Below are 17,544 nucleotides of genomic sequence, written 5' to 3' on the forward strand. Positions count from 1 at the left end.
ATGGTAACCGTAACAAAAACCAAATAATGTTATAAAAATGTTTGTTCTAACTAAAAAAAAAAAACAAGAATATTTTAAATTTATTCGCTCTCTATTTTAGCAACCGCTATGGCACCGCTTTGCACTGGCTTTTATTCGCTAGCTGGTTATTGTGCGGCCTTCGGTTTCACCATCGGCGCTTATGTCGGCTTGACTTCAGTGATTCTAGTCGATCTGCTTGGCTTGGAGAAATTGACTAACGCTTTTGGTCTGTTGCTGCTCTTCCAGGGTGTAGCCTCATTTATTGGACCACCAATTGGCGGTGGGTGAATATATTTTTTGGTTTATCTTTTTTTTAAGTCAACATTATTTATGAGCACGTTTTTACTTCGCTCCCTCTCTCTCTCTCTCTCTTCCCACAGGTTGGCTATATGATGTAACCGATTCGTATGGTCCCGCCTTCCTCATGGCCGGCATTACGATTGCTATTAGTGGTATTATGCTCTTCGGTATTCCGCCACTTCAACGACATATCGAGGCGAAGACCAAAAAACAACAGCAAGCGACTGCGCAGACGTTATCGCTAAGTTAGTGTCATGTCTTGGCAAGATGTACTGGTACATAGGCCAAGTGCCGCAACATTTTCCGCTCCGTCCTCTTGCAGGACTTTTTGATACAATTATGTGTTAAGCGCGTTTATTTGCCAATACTTTTTAATGTTTTATGTTTTTTTTGCAATTCTTTTTTAGATTTACGTATATGAAAACTAGCTAGATAGATATGTTTGAGAAAGAAGTGCCTTTAGGGCGCATCTCAAAAATAGGGAATCAATTTTGCCTTTGATATACATTTGTATGTATGTAAACCCACACATATGTATATTTATGTACAAGTCTTTGAAATTAATCTAGCTTAATATAAATAAAAAAAATTTAAATCTATTGTAGCTACTATTATAGAAAATGAGAGCGTACAGGTCTTATATAGTTGTATGTGAAATGACAAATGCAAAATGACAAATGAATCTAAGAAAAAGAAGTTTACCATATTACCGTTAGCTGGTCATCTGAAATAGTCATATCACAAGTTAAAATAATGAAAATATTTTCTCTTGTCAATACTTGCCTCTCCTTAAAGTATAATTGCTCAGGTAAACTATGGCACATATCGAATGCTTAAACTCCATGTACAATAATTGTTAAGGGTATTCACGATTTCCTGTTATGTCGATACAAAATCAGCTGAGAAATTTTTTTTTATTGTATGCATGTATGTAGTTGTACTGAGTCTCAAATTCATTTTAATAGGTGTACAAGTAAGTTTAAAAGGAACTTTTTTTTTGATTTTTAAACTCAGTTCTCAAGAAAAATCACAAGAAATATTTTTTATTATCTTTGTTGCTAGGAAAATAATTTTGCGGTTGCTGTAAATTTTCTTGAAGAAATAAATATACGACCAAGGCAAATTGAACAAGTAGTATCAGTTGAGCAGCTGATTTAATTTTTTTTCCAGATTGTTTGGTCTCTAAAATATCAAATATTTTTAATTTTTTCTCAGAAAAAATGATAAATTGTAAAATTTTTTTTGCAAGTGAAATCGTTTCCCTTACAAAACAAGTATTTGAAAAGCAACTTTTGGAAAGTCACCTAACTCAGCAGCATAAACGCTGATTACTCGGCGTTGCAAATGATGAATCAATGCTTCGAGAAGTAAACAAAGTTACTGAAAAAGAAAGTCGCCCCAATTTTTATTTTTATCAAAGTAAATTTATAATTTTAGTTTGTATGTATCTCACATGGCAAACTTGATTTACAAGAAAAAAACCAGAACAGTTTTTGACGTTTTAGATACCAGAAGCAACAAAAAAATACACGTAAAAGTGGTTTTCGCTCTAATGCTGTTTGATATGCCTTGTATACGACCATTTTTTTTCTTAAGAGTTTCATACTGATTTAAGAAATTTCGATCGAAGAAACTTCCTTTTCCTTTTCTTGTACGTCAATTTACATGAAATTTTAGTTTTTCTTGACAGCTGCAGGCAGGCCAAGAGAGAGTATCAAACCAATTTTTTAATACCTTCAACTGAAGTAAGGCATATTCACGTAAGGACACTCTTCACCGACCGAAACAAATGGTAGTCTGATGATGCAAGGTCTGTGTTATAAGGCGGGCGAGTTTGGACTTCCCATTCGGCACCATCGACATAAGTTTTTAGCACTTGTGCGACATGCGGGCGCGCATTGTCTGGGTGGAAGATTAATTATCCATGTCTGTTTGCCCATTCCGGCCATTTTTTCGTATCTATCGTATTTGTTCGCTTCTATCGTATCAGCTGTTGTCTGTAGAGAGCTCCATCGATCGTTTGAACACTTTTTAGAAACTCATAATACGGGGTTCCCTTTTTGTCCCACCAAATGCAGAGCATTTCCTTGCTGCCAGGGATATTTGGCTTTGGCGCCGATGGACCCGACTGGCCGCGCTCAACATACGCCTTCTACGACTTAACTTTGAAAATGTCTTGTTTAGTCACACCTAATATGGTCATCGTCCAATTCGGCGTCTATAAAGGTTGATGGCTTTGCTTCCAGCTCATTGTCAGTAGTGTCAAAATCACCATTTTCGAAACGTCAGAACCAATACAAACAAATTGAAATTGTTGGGCAATGCTGTCTGTTAGCGTCACACAGAAGCCGACGCCTATCTGCTGTCCTTTTCCTCGGTGCTTTTCAGTTTCGTAGTTGTCGCACGAAAAAAAGTCGTTTACACTTTGATGAAATGACAAATACAGTATAATGTGGTTAAATAATGACGCTTTAATATGGAGTTGGCTGCAGCATTGTCCGGTTCGCTTAAATTCTAATGGTACCCTCTGTTGACAGTCCCTTAAAACTTGCTTGTGTACCAATACGATACGATGCGCTGGAACTTATTTAAAAATAAATACACATAATTTATGTATACATATTTGACATAGGTATACATATATATGTACATCATGGTGAAATTAAAAACAGGTGCAGTAATAAAACAGCTTTCTCGTTTTATTCTCTTGACATTCGGCTATCTTATAGAACTTTTCAAAGGCACATTTTTAAATAAGATAGTGTCAAATCTTTCTTCCGACTCTTACTACTGCACCTGCTATAATTTCACCATGTACATATATATGTATAGAGATCTGCTCAATTTAAAAATAATTGTAAAACTGAATTAAAAGTAATAGATAATGTTTTTGTACATAATTTATATTCTGAGTTTTGTGTATTCTGCATGTTTTTCACAAATGTACCTATGTATTTAAGTAATTCTTAATTTTTTAATTTTTTATGTATTTTTATGTTTTAGATCAGATAATAAATAAATCAAGCCAAAATTTCTTATTCCATGTACGAATGACTTAATTAACTAAATATACTCAATAATAAGTAAAATATAAAAAAAAAAACATTAAGCCATGAAACTTTTCTTTTTACAAAGTACAACAAAATTCTGGATCCAGAAATGAACAAATATTTTATCATGCTCGTTTCTAACAAAGACGTATATTCTTTGGCGTCACGCGGTATTTTGCCTGAATTTGAATATGGAAACAAAGCAAGTGTGCCCAGTGGGAAACGAAAATTCTTAGTGCAGCGTCTCTGCTCGCGTGATCATGCCGTTCGACATGGCACAAACGCACAGTGGGGCGTCCCCATATAGGCTGCGGCGAAAAGTAGTAAACGTTCGCTGAAATTTCGTATATGCTCTATTCTGCATTTAAAAATGGAGAAATGTTTAAAATGGTAAAAGTAGATGCACTGACATACCACAGTTCTTAAATATGAGCGACATTGTCCCAGTTTTTAAAAATGTTAATTCGAGTCTCAATTTTATAATATTTTCTATTTAGGGCGCAGTTTGTGTAACATAAATCTTCTTTCGACGTAAATATAACAACAAGTAGTGCAGGAATCCTTTTTTAATTGCAAAATAATTGTATAATTTTTTTTTTTAAGGGAAAGCGCCATAAAACTTGGCATGCAAGTATAATTATCGAAAAAAATACACCAGTCGGTTTGTCTGAAAAGGCTAAATATGCAATATACAACTGAAATATTTATGTATAGCCTTAACATTACATTTTTGTTAAATTAATATTAACCCAGTATGAAAAACAGATACAGTTTTTCATTATTATTGGCTGCTTTGTTTTATTACAATTCAAATCCTTGCCCTGTGGGGAAAATCTCTAGTTCTGAACTGGTGCGCTGCTAGTACATTTGGACCCAGTACTGGTTCGCGATAAATCTCTTTTGCATGCAAACAACTGGCGAATTTAAGATGGCGATGTCGTAGTAAGTGTCAATTGCCGCCCGCTGCATACCTTTTTCGATAGTTCCAAAGTAGTCCTAAGTTCTATAGTTTCGAACCACTTCTAAATTCGTCACTTTCGATATAGATCTCTAATGAAAAAAAATGAAATAAAATAGTTTTTTAAAAGTACTACTTTACGCGGATTTTAGACCGGTGGAGATCTAGCTACTATCGGACTGGTTCGTTTTTGACGATAAAAATCTAGTATGGAACTAGAAATTTGATTGACTAAGTCGAGGTTTCCCTGCAGGGTGAATACAAACATACAAACGTATTATATGTGTAAAGGTTAACAAATAAATATTATATATATAGTTGTAGCTACCGTTGCTTAGCATTCTTCACACTGGGCTATTGGCAAGACTAGCCAAATATTCACTATGCCAATTGTGTCTTCTTCCTTGTTGAAATAATGAAATATATATTCATTTATTGGATGTATATTTTAATTGAAAAAAAAAGGTGAAAAGTGCTGTTGTAGGGGCGGCACATTCTCGCGAGCTGTAAGCTATTTCCCGTTGCTATTTTCGAGCGCACGCCGCAATTTCTTTGATTACAATCAGGGCTACATTAATCATTTGTAAATAAATATAAATTTGGCAAATATGAAACTGCCAGAGGGGCCTGTAGGAAGATATCAAAAGCTTTAAAACAATTAGAATTTAAATTGGTTTAACTAATTTTGGAGTTAGTATAAGTTAAAAAAAAACAGCCACAAATATATTTTCTTTTTTAATAAAAAATAATTTCATATATTTTTTAAATTTTTGTGATATACAGAGCTACTTTTTTTTATTAATACATACTAGCCGACCCGACAGACGGAAAGCGACTTACATTTTGCGTTTACACTTTTGCTAAGTGTTTGGTCGAGCTTTTCCTCTACTTTACGGTGTGCGTCTTGATGGAGGAGTTTACAGTTTTACGCCACCTCTGATCGGCCAGCGGATTTCATGAGACTACCTTCCGAGGGGCGACCGCTGTTAGGAGTGCATAAGAAACAAGGAACTACATACATTGCGTCTCACACCTTATGTGACCTAAGGCCAGGAGATGTCCTTGTATGGCTTCATCTATTCACACAAAAGGATAAAAAGGTTTCTGGTCCAAGTTGTGATTCAATGACTGCTTTTAAGAAGAGGGATTCAGAGCAACCCTGGTTCCACTTTTTGCTCCAGGGTCGGACAACGATTCATAGGATTCTCCAATTAGTATAGGATGAGATTGTAGAAACAAACGCCTTTCATTGGATAAAGACCAGATTCTTTCGGTATATAGAAGCGGCTAACGTGACTAGTGGTCTCTAAAACTTCGTTTTATCTTGAACGGGTTGGAAGCGCCCTTTCCAATTTTGATTTATGGAATATAATTCCAACTGCGAACATAAGAAACCCAACTTAGGCACAACTCAGAAATACGCTTTTTGTTGGCACTCAGTGAAAATAGTAAAATCTCATATTTGAACAATTAGTAGTAGCTATATGTTATAGTGGTCCGATTTTGCAGCTTCCGAAAAATGATTTAAACATTAAAAAATGCACCCACATACCAAATCGGACCAAAGGTATAAAACCATTTCATGTTCATAAAAGGTATAAAAAACGCGGTTATATTTTTCAGTAGAGAACAATTCTAGGGCTTGAGAGCATTAAAATTCCGGCTTTACTTTTTTTTGGCCCACCCTAATATGCATACAAACATAATATATACATATACCTGAACTATAAGGCAAACGTACCTATACACAAATGAACAAACATATTTTTTTTGGCATTTGTAAATTAGAATGGGCACTTCAGTGAGCATATTTACATTGTTAAATTTGTAATTATCTTCAAAAATCTTTGCGCCCATTTTAGTGGGTACTCAGCGCGAACAACATGCGAAGAACATTGTTGCACTGTGTCTGGTTCTAAATGCTTGTTGACAGATTTATTAAGCGTGTTGCAGTGCAGGAGCAAGTAATTTTACCCGCTTGACGTAATACTCGTAGTCAATTTTATAGACTTTCTGTGTTGTTTAGATAATTTCATTTATTTGGGGATTTGAGAAATTTTCTATGTAATCGTTGCAATACTTAACACTTAATTAGCTATTAAATGCAAAGAGTATTTGCTTAAAATTTTAAGTTTCAATAATAATAAAAAGAAAATTTTGCCGCCACAAATTTGGAAAAGCGTTTGTGTTGGGCGCCGATATTTTGCTTTGATTTGTGGTGTTCGTATTTAAATTGTCACAGAACTAAAGAAAGAAAGTACAGTTTTCCACAAATTTTTGTCATGGAAGACGGCGATCGCTGCTGAAAAATTATTTTGCTTTTTTCAACTGTTGTGTAGTTTACATAACTGATAGATGTGGCCGTGACAGAATATGGTAACAAGCTATAACATTTTTCATATTTCTTCAATTCTAGACAAAAACTCAATATGTATATATGTATCAAATTTCAGAAAATTCATAGCGTAGTGTAAGGAATTGGAATTCTTGGTGTCCGGAAAAAACAAAAACAAATTTTTCCCTGCACTCAGGCGGTATTGCCCATTGTACTCACAATTATACCTGTACAAAAAATGTCATGATTAAGATATTTTTTTGTTGGTAATCTTTACAGGTGGCAACTCTACAAAAATGCATTGAACAAAAACTTGCATAATTATCACCTTTTATCTAGCATCCACTTTGTTTTATAGTTTCAACTTGTTTTGAAAAGGCGCCCACATTCCCATAAAATGTTTTCAAAATAATTTTGTGGGCGATTCTAGCGAATGGTCAACCGCGAAAAGAAAATAAAAGTCATATAGATATCTACTTATGGGCAAATTTGACTGCTTTTTATAAATATACTGGATATATAAGTTTTCAAGTCGCTAGAAATTACCGCTGATTTTTTTGAATTTTTTTATGGAGAGTGTTGCGCATTTTCTTCCATATAAAAGTAGATTTTGATCACGAGTTAATAAATTGAAGGGGCTACAAAACTGCATACTCGAAAAATTTCTAGAAGTTCTGAACAAAAATTCAAAAAATGTTCATCAAAATTTCTAGAAGTTCTGAACAAAAATTTTGATGAACATTTTTTGAATTTTTGTGAAACTTTTTAAAGTGTGAAACTTTAATTTATATGGTTTATGCTCCAGAATGAACTATATTTTCATAAATAAATGATGAAAAGAAAAAAATTTTGATGAAAATAATTGTGAATATTATATTAGAACAAGGAGTACACTTACATTTGACATTGACTGTATGTTTAAATCTTTACTATAAATTGTTCTCATTTTTTTTAATAAAAGGCTACTTGATTATTATGCAAATATAAAAAACCGTTTTGAAAATTTTGATCTTTTCATTTTATTTATTAACTTTTTGTTATTCGAATGTCACGTCACGTCAGACTGGAAGTGCCTATTTTCAAAATTCAACTCTCTTAAAAATCTTGCGTTTGATACCGATATTTTCTATCATCATTCCAAAGAATCGCCAGACAGTAAAAGCATTCATACTCTTCGCGACCACATTTATGTAAGACTAGTAGATCTTCGGAAGCAGTGAAGATATCTTCGTATGCTTTAGGATCACAACTTTTGGTCGGCCTGGGCCAAGACCACTTGGTTGCTTGTCCAGGTTTTAATTCCATTCGGACCCCTTTGCCCACGACAACAGCGTGGAAAATTCTCTTATATTTATTTGACATCATTCTCATTTCGGCGCCATACACGTAATGCAACTGCTCACATTTGCCAACAATAAAAATTGTGTTCCATATGTTGGACGCTGGCATTGAAAGGGTTAAATTCCCACTTGATTTCACACTTTTCAATTTACTGCTTGGTTGGTTGGGTTGTCTGAAAGATTGGCTTGAGTTGACTTGATATGTACTACGGCCAAGATGACAGCTGTCAAGAAATGTCATTTATGTTCTGCTAGTCTAATTAAAATTAAAATAAAGTGAACTGAACATTTGCGGGCGTAAAAACATATGTAGATATCAAAGTGCACAATCAGACATTTATAAAAAAAAAAGTACTTAACAGCAAGAAGACAGCCAAGGAATTTACTTAATTAATTCACTCAACGTCGGAAATGAAGCGTAATCACATTTTTCTTAATATGTACTATCATTTTATTATTTTTTATTCGAATATTTTTATTGGGCTTCTTCTAATGAGTTCAGACTTTGTATGAAATACAATTTTAGAAAAAAAAAACATAAACATGTAATTTTATGCATACATATATATAGATGTACATACTCGCATAGATATAAATTTTAAGGCAAAACTATTTAGTAATAAATAATTAAGTGTTTACACACAAGTACTACATAAATCCGTCGCAAAAATTCGCAGATGCACAAAAGCTGACTAGATTTTAGATAAACAGTGGCAAATTACATGAATAAATTATTACTTGCTATTCGAAATGGTACATCCAACAATAATGAATGAAAGTAATTTTGCATTGCGATTTTTAATTACCACACAAACACACTTCTTAATGCAATTAATACGAGAATTCTCTGCCGCTATCCCTCTTTCTCACTCTCTCTCTGCCAACACAACGTCTCAGCACGCTGCATTCTTCACACTCCCAATTCGTCGCTAACATGGTATCTCATTGGTGATCAACTTTTTCAACGTACAATCTCCAGCACCTAATTTGTCCAATACCTCGAGTATCTCTTCGCGATAACGATCACGATGCTGCATTTCTTCTTCGGTGAATTCGTCTTTAATGCGTAGCATGCGCCAAATTACATTCAATTTAGCCTCGATTAACACATAATTCGATGGCGGGCAAAAGCGTGGACACATCTCGTTTATGAAATTGATCAGATCGTGTACGGTGCTCTTGTTAATGCGATTATTGATCGTATTCAATGCAAAGTCCTGATAGCGTGCCATTTTCGTGTTTGGGGAGATTGTCTCACAGGTGAGGCAACGCCAATCCGGTTGTAGGGTCTTCGTTTCCACCGGTATGACGATGCCTTTGCAGCCTTGTTCGCGACAAAATAGCGCAGACAAGTAGGTGCCGTTCTCCTGCAAATATGGGAGAAGAGTTTTAATTAAAATTCATATTCATACGGATATAAATTACATACGATGAAACAAGAAAAAAAAACCACACGTACGCATACATTTATGTTACACTTCCTTGTCCTTGTGACCGAATATTTTTTAAAAACCTTGCAAAATACTGAAATCCAATATATATGAAGCAAATGTGGTCTTTTAGTATGTGCATTAGGCTGGTAAAAAAAAGTTAAGTCGGAATTTTAATGCTCTCAATCCCTAGGATTGTTCTACATCGAAAACATTTACCCCTATTTTTTTATTTTGAAATCAAACAATATTTAGAGGTCGCTCAAAGCGCTTATATGGGGAAAAAACACTTATCCTAGAAATGAAAATCTCCTCTTTTCGATCGAAAAACTCTGGTTCTCTTCAGGAGGTTTCTAATAATAACACCAAATTTTTCATTTAACCATTTTTTAAAACTTAATATATTTTATTGGTCTCCTCGTTGCATTTTCTGGGGTTTTGGCGGACCTTTAAAATAAAGTTACTATGAAAAACTGGGTAAATAAACAATTGGATATTATTTTTGAGAATTTTCTGAAGAGAAACAGAGTTTTCCGATATTGATTTTCAAGCATTCTATACCATTTCTAAGCCTAGGAAGTGAGAGCATAAAATCTAGACTTTACTTATTCACATGCATTTTTAGACCACCCTTATGTGCATACATATGAATGTACATACAGTCAAATACTAAAAATCTCAAGTTTCTTTGTTTAAACTTTTTGTTTATGTTGAATATCGACTAACCTGAGCAGGGGAAAATATTTTTATATGCACTAGGTACAATATATCGAAGAAATACCGTTCGCAAAAGAAAACAAAACGGCTTACAATAATAAAAAATCAGCTTTGTTGGTGGCTTATTATTTGGATCGTATAATGCGGTTTTTGAGTTTTCGTTTATATTACCATAAACAAAATTTAAAAAGGGGGGACAAAAAAATATAACTTTGTTTGGAAATGGCCCATATACATATGTATATGTACATTAGGGTGGCCCAAAGTTTTTTTCCAGACACCCCGCAGATTTGAAGAATATCAAAAACAAGGAGACACATATTTTTTTATTATTTGGAAATCAGTTAATATTTACCCGTGCCGCCGAGGCTTTGAAGTTTCCCATGTATTTTACATGGGGAAAATAATTTTTTTTTTGTAAAATTGCTATAAATTCGTTAAAAATAAATATTTTTTTATCGAACAAGACTATTTCGCATCAGAAATCTTCAGAAAATAACACTGTGATGCTTATTTAACTTTAAAATTTTACTAAGTGTGTTTTAATAACCGATAATCTTATATTTATTATATATAAAAATTTGTTAATTTATATTTTCATACCCACAGCACGCACGAACAGCTCAATGGATGTGTTTAACTCTTTTCTTCATTCTACTCGGTGTTTTGTGTAGGTTTGTGGTAAAAAAATTTGGAAACATAGAGTTGTCAGATATTTTAAAATCTAAAATTATTTAAAGCTCAATAAAATATTTAAGTTTCTTCATCAAAACTAAAAGCGTTTGAAGATATTTACAAATATTTATGAACGGGGTGGCCACTTTTCTAAAAAAAAAAAAATAGAACAATGATTATTAAAAATTTAAGCTTATGCAATATGCATTTTGGCACAATCGATAGTTTGACATGGTAGCGACGATATATCGCGCTCATAAATAAATATGCATTTTTGGACCATCCTAATGTACATCCCAACATACATATAAAAACTTTCATGCATAAGCATACGTACATACACACAGCTGTATAATATTCGTTTTAATTTTTCAAGTTTGCTCTATGAATTATTGTCGCGACCACAGTGCGTGCCTGTCTGTTCCACCCATGACGTATATGCATACATTTGTCAAAAAAGTTCTAAGAATTTCATATTTTCATATACATATTTACGTACATATACATATTATATATACGTATAAATATATATTTAAATATATTATATTTAAAACAGCAACACACCTAAATACATATGTATCTTTAAATATAGCTTTTTAAAACAATTTTCTAAAAATTTGGCTACTGATTTTCCTTATTTTGAGAGCACATCAAATAATTTTGGTTTTAGTTTTCATCAGATCGCGTGGCTATTAACTGAAAAAAAGTTACTTATTTATGTGCATATACATTTACCATTTCGGCTTGGTATATTAACCTAGTCGGCATACATAATTTAATTTGTGTGCAATTTTTTTTTCCGAAGGCCCCAATTTCCACTCTGTGGTATTTAATTAACGAAATGTATTACATACAAAGCAAATCATTTTCATTTTCCACCAGTAGTCATTTACATGTTGATTCCTGTAATGGAAGTTAGAAAGGTGGACATCACATAAATATGTACAATATTTATGTGTTTGTATGTGCACTCAGGTATACTTAAGAATAGATACATAGCAATGTACATACATTAAATTAGCATACTGGACTTAGGTCAGAAAAATAATTTTATTAATTGAAGCGCATATACATGTGTACATATATATCGTAGACATATACATACGTACATAAAAATGTACATATGTATGTGCGTAAATATATGTAATACTACATGTTTGTATTTAAGTGTTCGTGTAAGTGCCCTCTTCATTTGGAGTATGCATTCTCATATAATAAATTACGTAAATAAATCTATGTATTTTTTGTTTGTTAATAGCCATGACCAGGGAACGGATTTTATGGAAATTGCCTTTTTTTCTGCTAAAGAGATAGAGTATATTCGATTAAGAATGTCCACGATTTAGCTTTCCCTGATTCCATATATACACATTTGATGTTCCCTTTTTTTGCCTTTTTTAAGATATTTGCCTTTTTTTGCCTTTTCTACCTTTAAAAAAGTGATTATAGCATTTACATTGTTTTTAAAGATTAAAAAATATACACATTGCCCATGCGGCTTATAGAAGCGCAGAGACCTCTTGCCAAATTGGTGTTGGAAAAATTCAAAGCCGTTTTCTCAGCTAACGAAGGCTTGGAGACAATAAGGGGTGTTGATAGAATTATAAAGGGCGAGGAAAACGCCCTTATTTCTGATAATATGAACGTTTCAAACGTTCCATATTTAAATTGGGCTCCACTTGTATCAACTTACGTCGAGCGCACATTTAGTACATTCAAGGCTTTTCTTCACGAAAATCGAATGAAAATGCTGCCAGAAAACCTAAAAATGCATCTTGTGGTTCAATGTTACTACAACTATACAGATTAAAGTTTTGTGAGTTAGAAACTCGAAAGGATAAAGTAGTCAAAGATTCAAAGTACAAATTTTTCATATAATGAAACAAGTTCATAGTTTTCCTCTTTTTACTTGTAATATAAATGTATTTTTTAATTGTTCTTCATATTTTCTGTCTTTTAGGTGCCTTATTTTGCTTTTATTGCCTTTTCCTGCCTTTTTTGCTATTTTGTTTTGCCTTTTTTTGCCTTTTTTGCAACACCTAGTGCCTTTTCCTGCCTTTTTCGCTATTTGATTTTGCCTTTTTTATAGGTTTTTAGGTCCTAAAAATCCGTTCCCTGGCCATGACCATCCGAGGAAATTCGACGCAAGTGCTAACTACAATTAAATCAAGTCACGCATAACATCATTAAGAGCATTTTATAAAGTAAAGAAAAAATATACCCCTATTTTTTTATTTTGAAATCAAAAAATTTTTAGAGGTCGCTTAAAACGCTCCATATATTTTATAAGGAAAAAGAAATCGTAGAAATGGTACAAAATACTTAAAAATCAATATTTTTCGACCATTTTTTCATAGTAACTATAATTTATAGGTCCAAACCCCCAAAAACACCAAAAATGCACTGGGGGCACCTAAAAAAAGTCGTTAGTATTAAAAAATAGTTCAATAAAAAATTGGATATTACTATTGAAGTCTCCTGAAGAGAATCAGAGTTTTCCGATCAAAAATATTGATTTTCAAGAAAACCATACCNGAATCTGTTCCCTGGCCATGACCATCCGAGGAAATTCGACGTAAGTGCTAACTACAATTAAATCAAGTCACGCATAACATCATTAAGAGCATTTTATAAAGTAAAGAAAAAAATATACCCCTATTTTTTATTTTGAAATCAAAAAATTTTTAGAGGTCGCGTAAAACGCTCCATATATTTTATAAGGAAAAAGAAATCGTAGAAATGGTACAGAATACTTAAAAATCAATATTTTTCGACCATTTTTTCATAGTAACTATAATTTATAGGTCCAAACCCCCAAAAACACCAAAAATGCACTGGGGGCACCAAAAAAAAGTCGTTAGTATTAAAAAATAGTTCAATAAAAAATCGGATATTACTATTGAAGTCTCCTGAAGAGAATCAGAGTTTTCCGATCGAAAAATATTGATTTTCAAGAAAACCATACCATTTCTATGAAAAGTTGCTTTTTCCCTCATATAAAATACATGGACAATTTTGAGCGCTTTGAGCGACATAGAACAATCTAGGGGGTGAGAGCATTAAAATTCCGACATTATTTTATTTGGACCATCCATTTACGCCGCCTCCGAACTGCGGATAGTTTTTATGAGAAGCCTTTTCAAGGCATTGGAACGCATGCTATTTATGGGAATATACGAAAATCAACCTACTTCTGGCCAAGAGAAACCTACAAACGAAAGTTTCCTAAGGAGCTTATCTCAATTTTTACTTCAGTTAGTTTTAACAAGAGAAAAAAACTTAAATGTGACTCAAGCGATTAGTTAGCGTTATCGATTTCATTTTCGTTTGAGTTTTAAGGGCTCATAATTTTTATTTAGACAGCACATACTGAGATTCCCAAGGCATTTTATGTAAAGTAGCTTTAATTCATATCCCAAGTCCTCAACATTTAATAAGAAGTACCTACATATTTCACTTTCACTAATTTAAATAAAATAATTCCATTGCTCCTACATATGCACATCACAACATTTCTCGCCTGTTTTGCGCAAGTTTTATTTGTTATACTGCAACTCAAAACACACCGCACCACACACATACANCGACCATCCATTTACGCCGCCTCCGAACTGCGGATCGTTTTTATGAGAAGCCTTTTCAAGGCATTGGAACGCATGCTATTTATGGGAATATACGAAAATCAACATACTTCTGGCCAAGAGAAACCTAAAAACGAAAGTTTCCTAAGGAGCTTATCTCAATTTTTACTTCAGTTAGTTTTAACAAGAGAAAAACACTTAAATGTGACTCAAGCGATTAGTTAGCGTTATCGATTTCAATTTCGTTAGAGTTTTAAGGGCTCATAATTTTTATTTAGACAGCACATACTGAGATTCCCAAGGCATTTTATGTAAAGTAGCTTTAATTCATATCCCAAGTCCTCAACATTTAATAAGAAGTACCTACATATTTCACTTTCACTAATTTAAATAAAATAATTCCATTGCTCCTACATATGCACATTACAACATTTCTCGCCTGTTTTGCGCAAGTTTTATTTGTTATACTGCAACTCAAAACACACCGCACCACACACATACACGCACACCTTTGTACCTTTATTGCAGTTTGCCGCAGTCACGCAAATAAATCTCATTAGTCTCATTGCCAATGTCAGCGCCGCAAAAACACAACAGCAACAACGAAATTTTTTTCCAGGTAAGGTCGCGCATACCTTGACCACGACAAAACCAACTTACATATTTATGTGCATATGGTTTTATTCACTCACCGTACTGTCGTTGCAACGCACACATTCACACACAAAATTTTTAGTCATTTTTAGAAAAATGCCACGTGTCGGATTACTCCACAATATCTTTGTGTATGTGGTTGTGATCTCAGCACCCTTGGGAATATGGCGCGCCGCACGCACTACCGCCAAATGTCCATTGTCAAAGTAGTGACTCGCATTGGGCGTGCATTCATGATTCATGATCGCCGTCAACGGGAATAGACCACGCAAAAGTGTCTCGTGTTCACCCACACGGCATGGTGCCTCGAAGGCGTTCGTATTTAGTACGCCTACAATGCGAAATAGATTGTCCATGAAGGGTTTATCTGTAGTTGGGAATTTGCGAAAACTCTGCGCCGCTTTGATGATCTCCTGCCGATAGCCGCGTTCAGCATTTGCTTGCATAGCGTCGACTAGTGCGCGCTGTTCGGGATTGAGGAAGAACACACGCACGGCTGTGAGTATACGCAACGCGTAGGGATTTACCAGTGGTGGACCGACGCTTTTATCAGCACACATATCCACTAATTTGCTTAGCTCCACCGGCTGCCAACGCTGGAAGTGCTCACACTCGGCGCGATGCTTCTCGGAATCGGCGCACGCATCACAAACGGGCAGCATGCAGTTGCGCTTGCAGAGGAAGTCCTTGACGGCCAGCAGCTTGTGACAACAAACGCAGGTATTGAGTATGGAACCTTTGCGCGCGGTAGGACCGACAACGAGCGGACATTCGCGGAATAGCAATTCGCCGGCGGCGATGTCACGCGTTGCAAAAACACCGCGGCCTGCGACATCGGAATGCGCGACGGTCCAATTCGGTTCGGTGTCCTGCAGATCGCGCAGATGTATGGCAACAAGGCGCGCCAACTCTTCGGGAGTGGCCATTGCTCGGTTGGCGACGGAGCACTTGTCCTTTAGAGAAATCCACGCAAAATTTTAAAGTAATTTGTTTTTTGTTTTTTCTTCAAACACACGTGAGTTTACTTTTTATATATTGGCTGCGCGTCTGCTGTCTTTTATAATTTTGCGAAGCGCTTTAGGTCCGCACAACACCGAATTCGCGCGACTACTATGGCTCGTGCCCTAACGAGCGCCAACAGCAAGACTACGTATGTTCGCGATCCGCTGGTATGTATTATGGTCATTATTTTTGTCTTCTTTTTTGTATTGTTTTTAACTAATGTCACCACACGCGTGAATGTTGCCGCACGAAAGGCAAACGCTCTAAAATGTTGATGGCTTATGAAGTACGTCGCCCCGCAACGAGTGCTGACATGCGATTACGCGTGAAAAGACCAAACCAAAGTGCCGTCAAAAGCAACCTGAACGCGAATGTGTAAGACACGGAAAATATTTTTCCAATGTATGCCATGCCGCACGACAGACACACTGCACCAGGCATAGAGCAGCTGTCACTGCTACATCTTTAACGACTGCTGCTGGTGCCACATTTCACTTGCGCTGTGACATCGCGGCGCTAGCAAGAAGTGGCGCGCTCATCAACGGTAGAAAGCAGCGACAACGCCATCGGCGTTGGCTTCAACGATGACGCTGGCATCACTAGCAGCCTTGTGCGCGCCAAGCTGCGTCAGTCGCAACGTCACATTTATACGTCATCAATGCCTCACATCTGTACGACATTTGCTTATGCATACTTAGGTTCGTGTCTCGGCTAAGTTCGGCGCGCAACAGATGCGCCTACGTTTGTAGATACAAAAGCATTCATCTGTGAGTCCATTCCGCATTTTCGGTTTTGTTGTGATTATATTTTGTGGTTAAGCGTTCATTCGCCTCATTCCATTTCGATATTTTCAATTTTGTTTTAGGTATGTATGTATACGTTTGAATAATTGGCGCGCTTTTACCGGCTTCTTCCCACATTCGCACACGCACATGCCAGCGTCGCCTTTCTTTTAAGTCGTAGCGGGTGGTCGGCGAAATCGCGCACAACCGCCTGTTATGCTTTAATCAAATTGTCAATTGGCTTTTAACTTTTCGTGTTTCGTGTTAGCCAAATTCTTACTCTGTCTTTCTTATTTTCTATTTTGGATGTACATTAGGGCGGTCGCAAGGCAGTAAAGTCGGAACTTTAATGCTCTCACCCCCTAGGATAGTTCTATAAAAAAAAATATAGCCCTGTTTTTTTATAAATTTATGGAAAAAAGCTATTTTTCATAGAAATGATATTAACTACTTTTTATGGGTACCCCAAAAATCCCCTAAAATGCAATGGGCGACCTATAAGAAATCGTGAATATTTAAACACGCTTAAATAAGCAATTTGATATTATTTCTTGGAGTCTTCAGAAGAGACACAGTATTTGTCGATTTAAAAGTATTGATTTTCAAAGATTCTATCTATACCACTTTTACGAAAAATACTTTTTTCTCCTTGGGAAGTTTTGAGCGCTTTGGGCGACCTCTAAATATGTTTGTTTTAAA

General features: G+C 35.2%; 2 protein-coding genes across 4 annotated transcripts in view; one reads left to right on the plus strand and one right to left on the minus strand.

The window, feature by feature from the left end:
- The window catches only part of LOC108369615 (monocarboxylate transporter 12-B-like), a 38,897-nt gene extending 37,552 nt beyond the window's left edge, over positions 1 to 1,345 (plus strand). For all 3 annotated transcript variants that reach the window (XM_017624761.1, XM_017624763.1, XM_017624762.1), the window contains 2 exons: positions 101 to 301; positions 402 to 1,345. In XM_017624761.1, the coding sequence (XP_017480250.1) occupies positions 101 to 301; positions 402 to 571 (371 nt within the window). In that variant the 3' untranslated portion in view covers positions 572 to 1,345. The remainder of the gene's footprint in view (positions 1 to 100; positions 302 to 401) is intronic.
- Positions 1,346 to 8,460: 7,115 nt separating this feature from the next.
- Positions 8,461 to 16,434, minus strand: LOC108369617 (protein msta-like). Its single transcript, XM_017624764.1, has 2 exons — positions 15,100 to 16,434; positions 8,461 to 9,371 (listed from the first exon to the last, which is right to left on the minus strand). The coding sequence occupies exons 1-2, from the start codon at positions 15,985 to 15,987 to the stop codon at positions 8,934 to 8,936; spliced, it is 1,326 nt and encodes a 441-aa protein (XP_017480253.1). The 5' UTR covers positions 15,988 to 16,434; the 3' UTR covers positions 8,461 to 8,933.
- Positions 16,435 to 17,544: the final 1,110 nt, after the last annotated feature.

Source organism: Rhagoletis zephyria, unplaced genomic scaffold (assembly GCF_001687245.7).
Source record: "Rhagoletis zephyria isolate East Lansing unplaced genomic scaffold, Rhagoletis_zephyria_1.1 Rzeph_scaffold_03769, whole genome shotgun sequence".
Classification (NCBI taxonomy): domain Eukaryota; kingdom Metazoa; phylum Arthropoda; class Insecta; order Diptera; family Tephritidae; genus Rhagoletis; species Rhagoletis zephyria.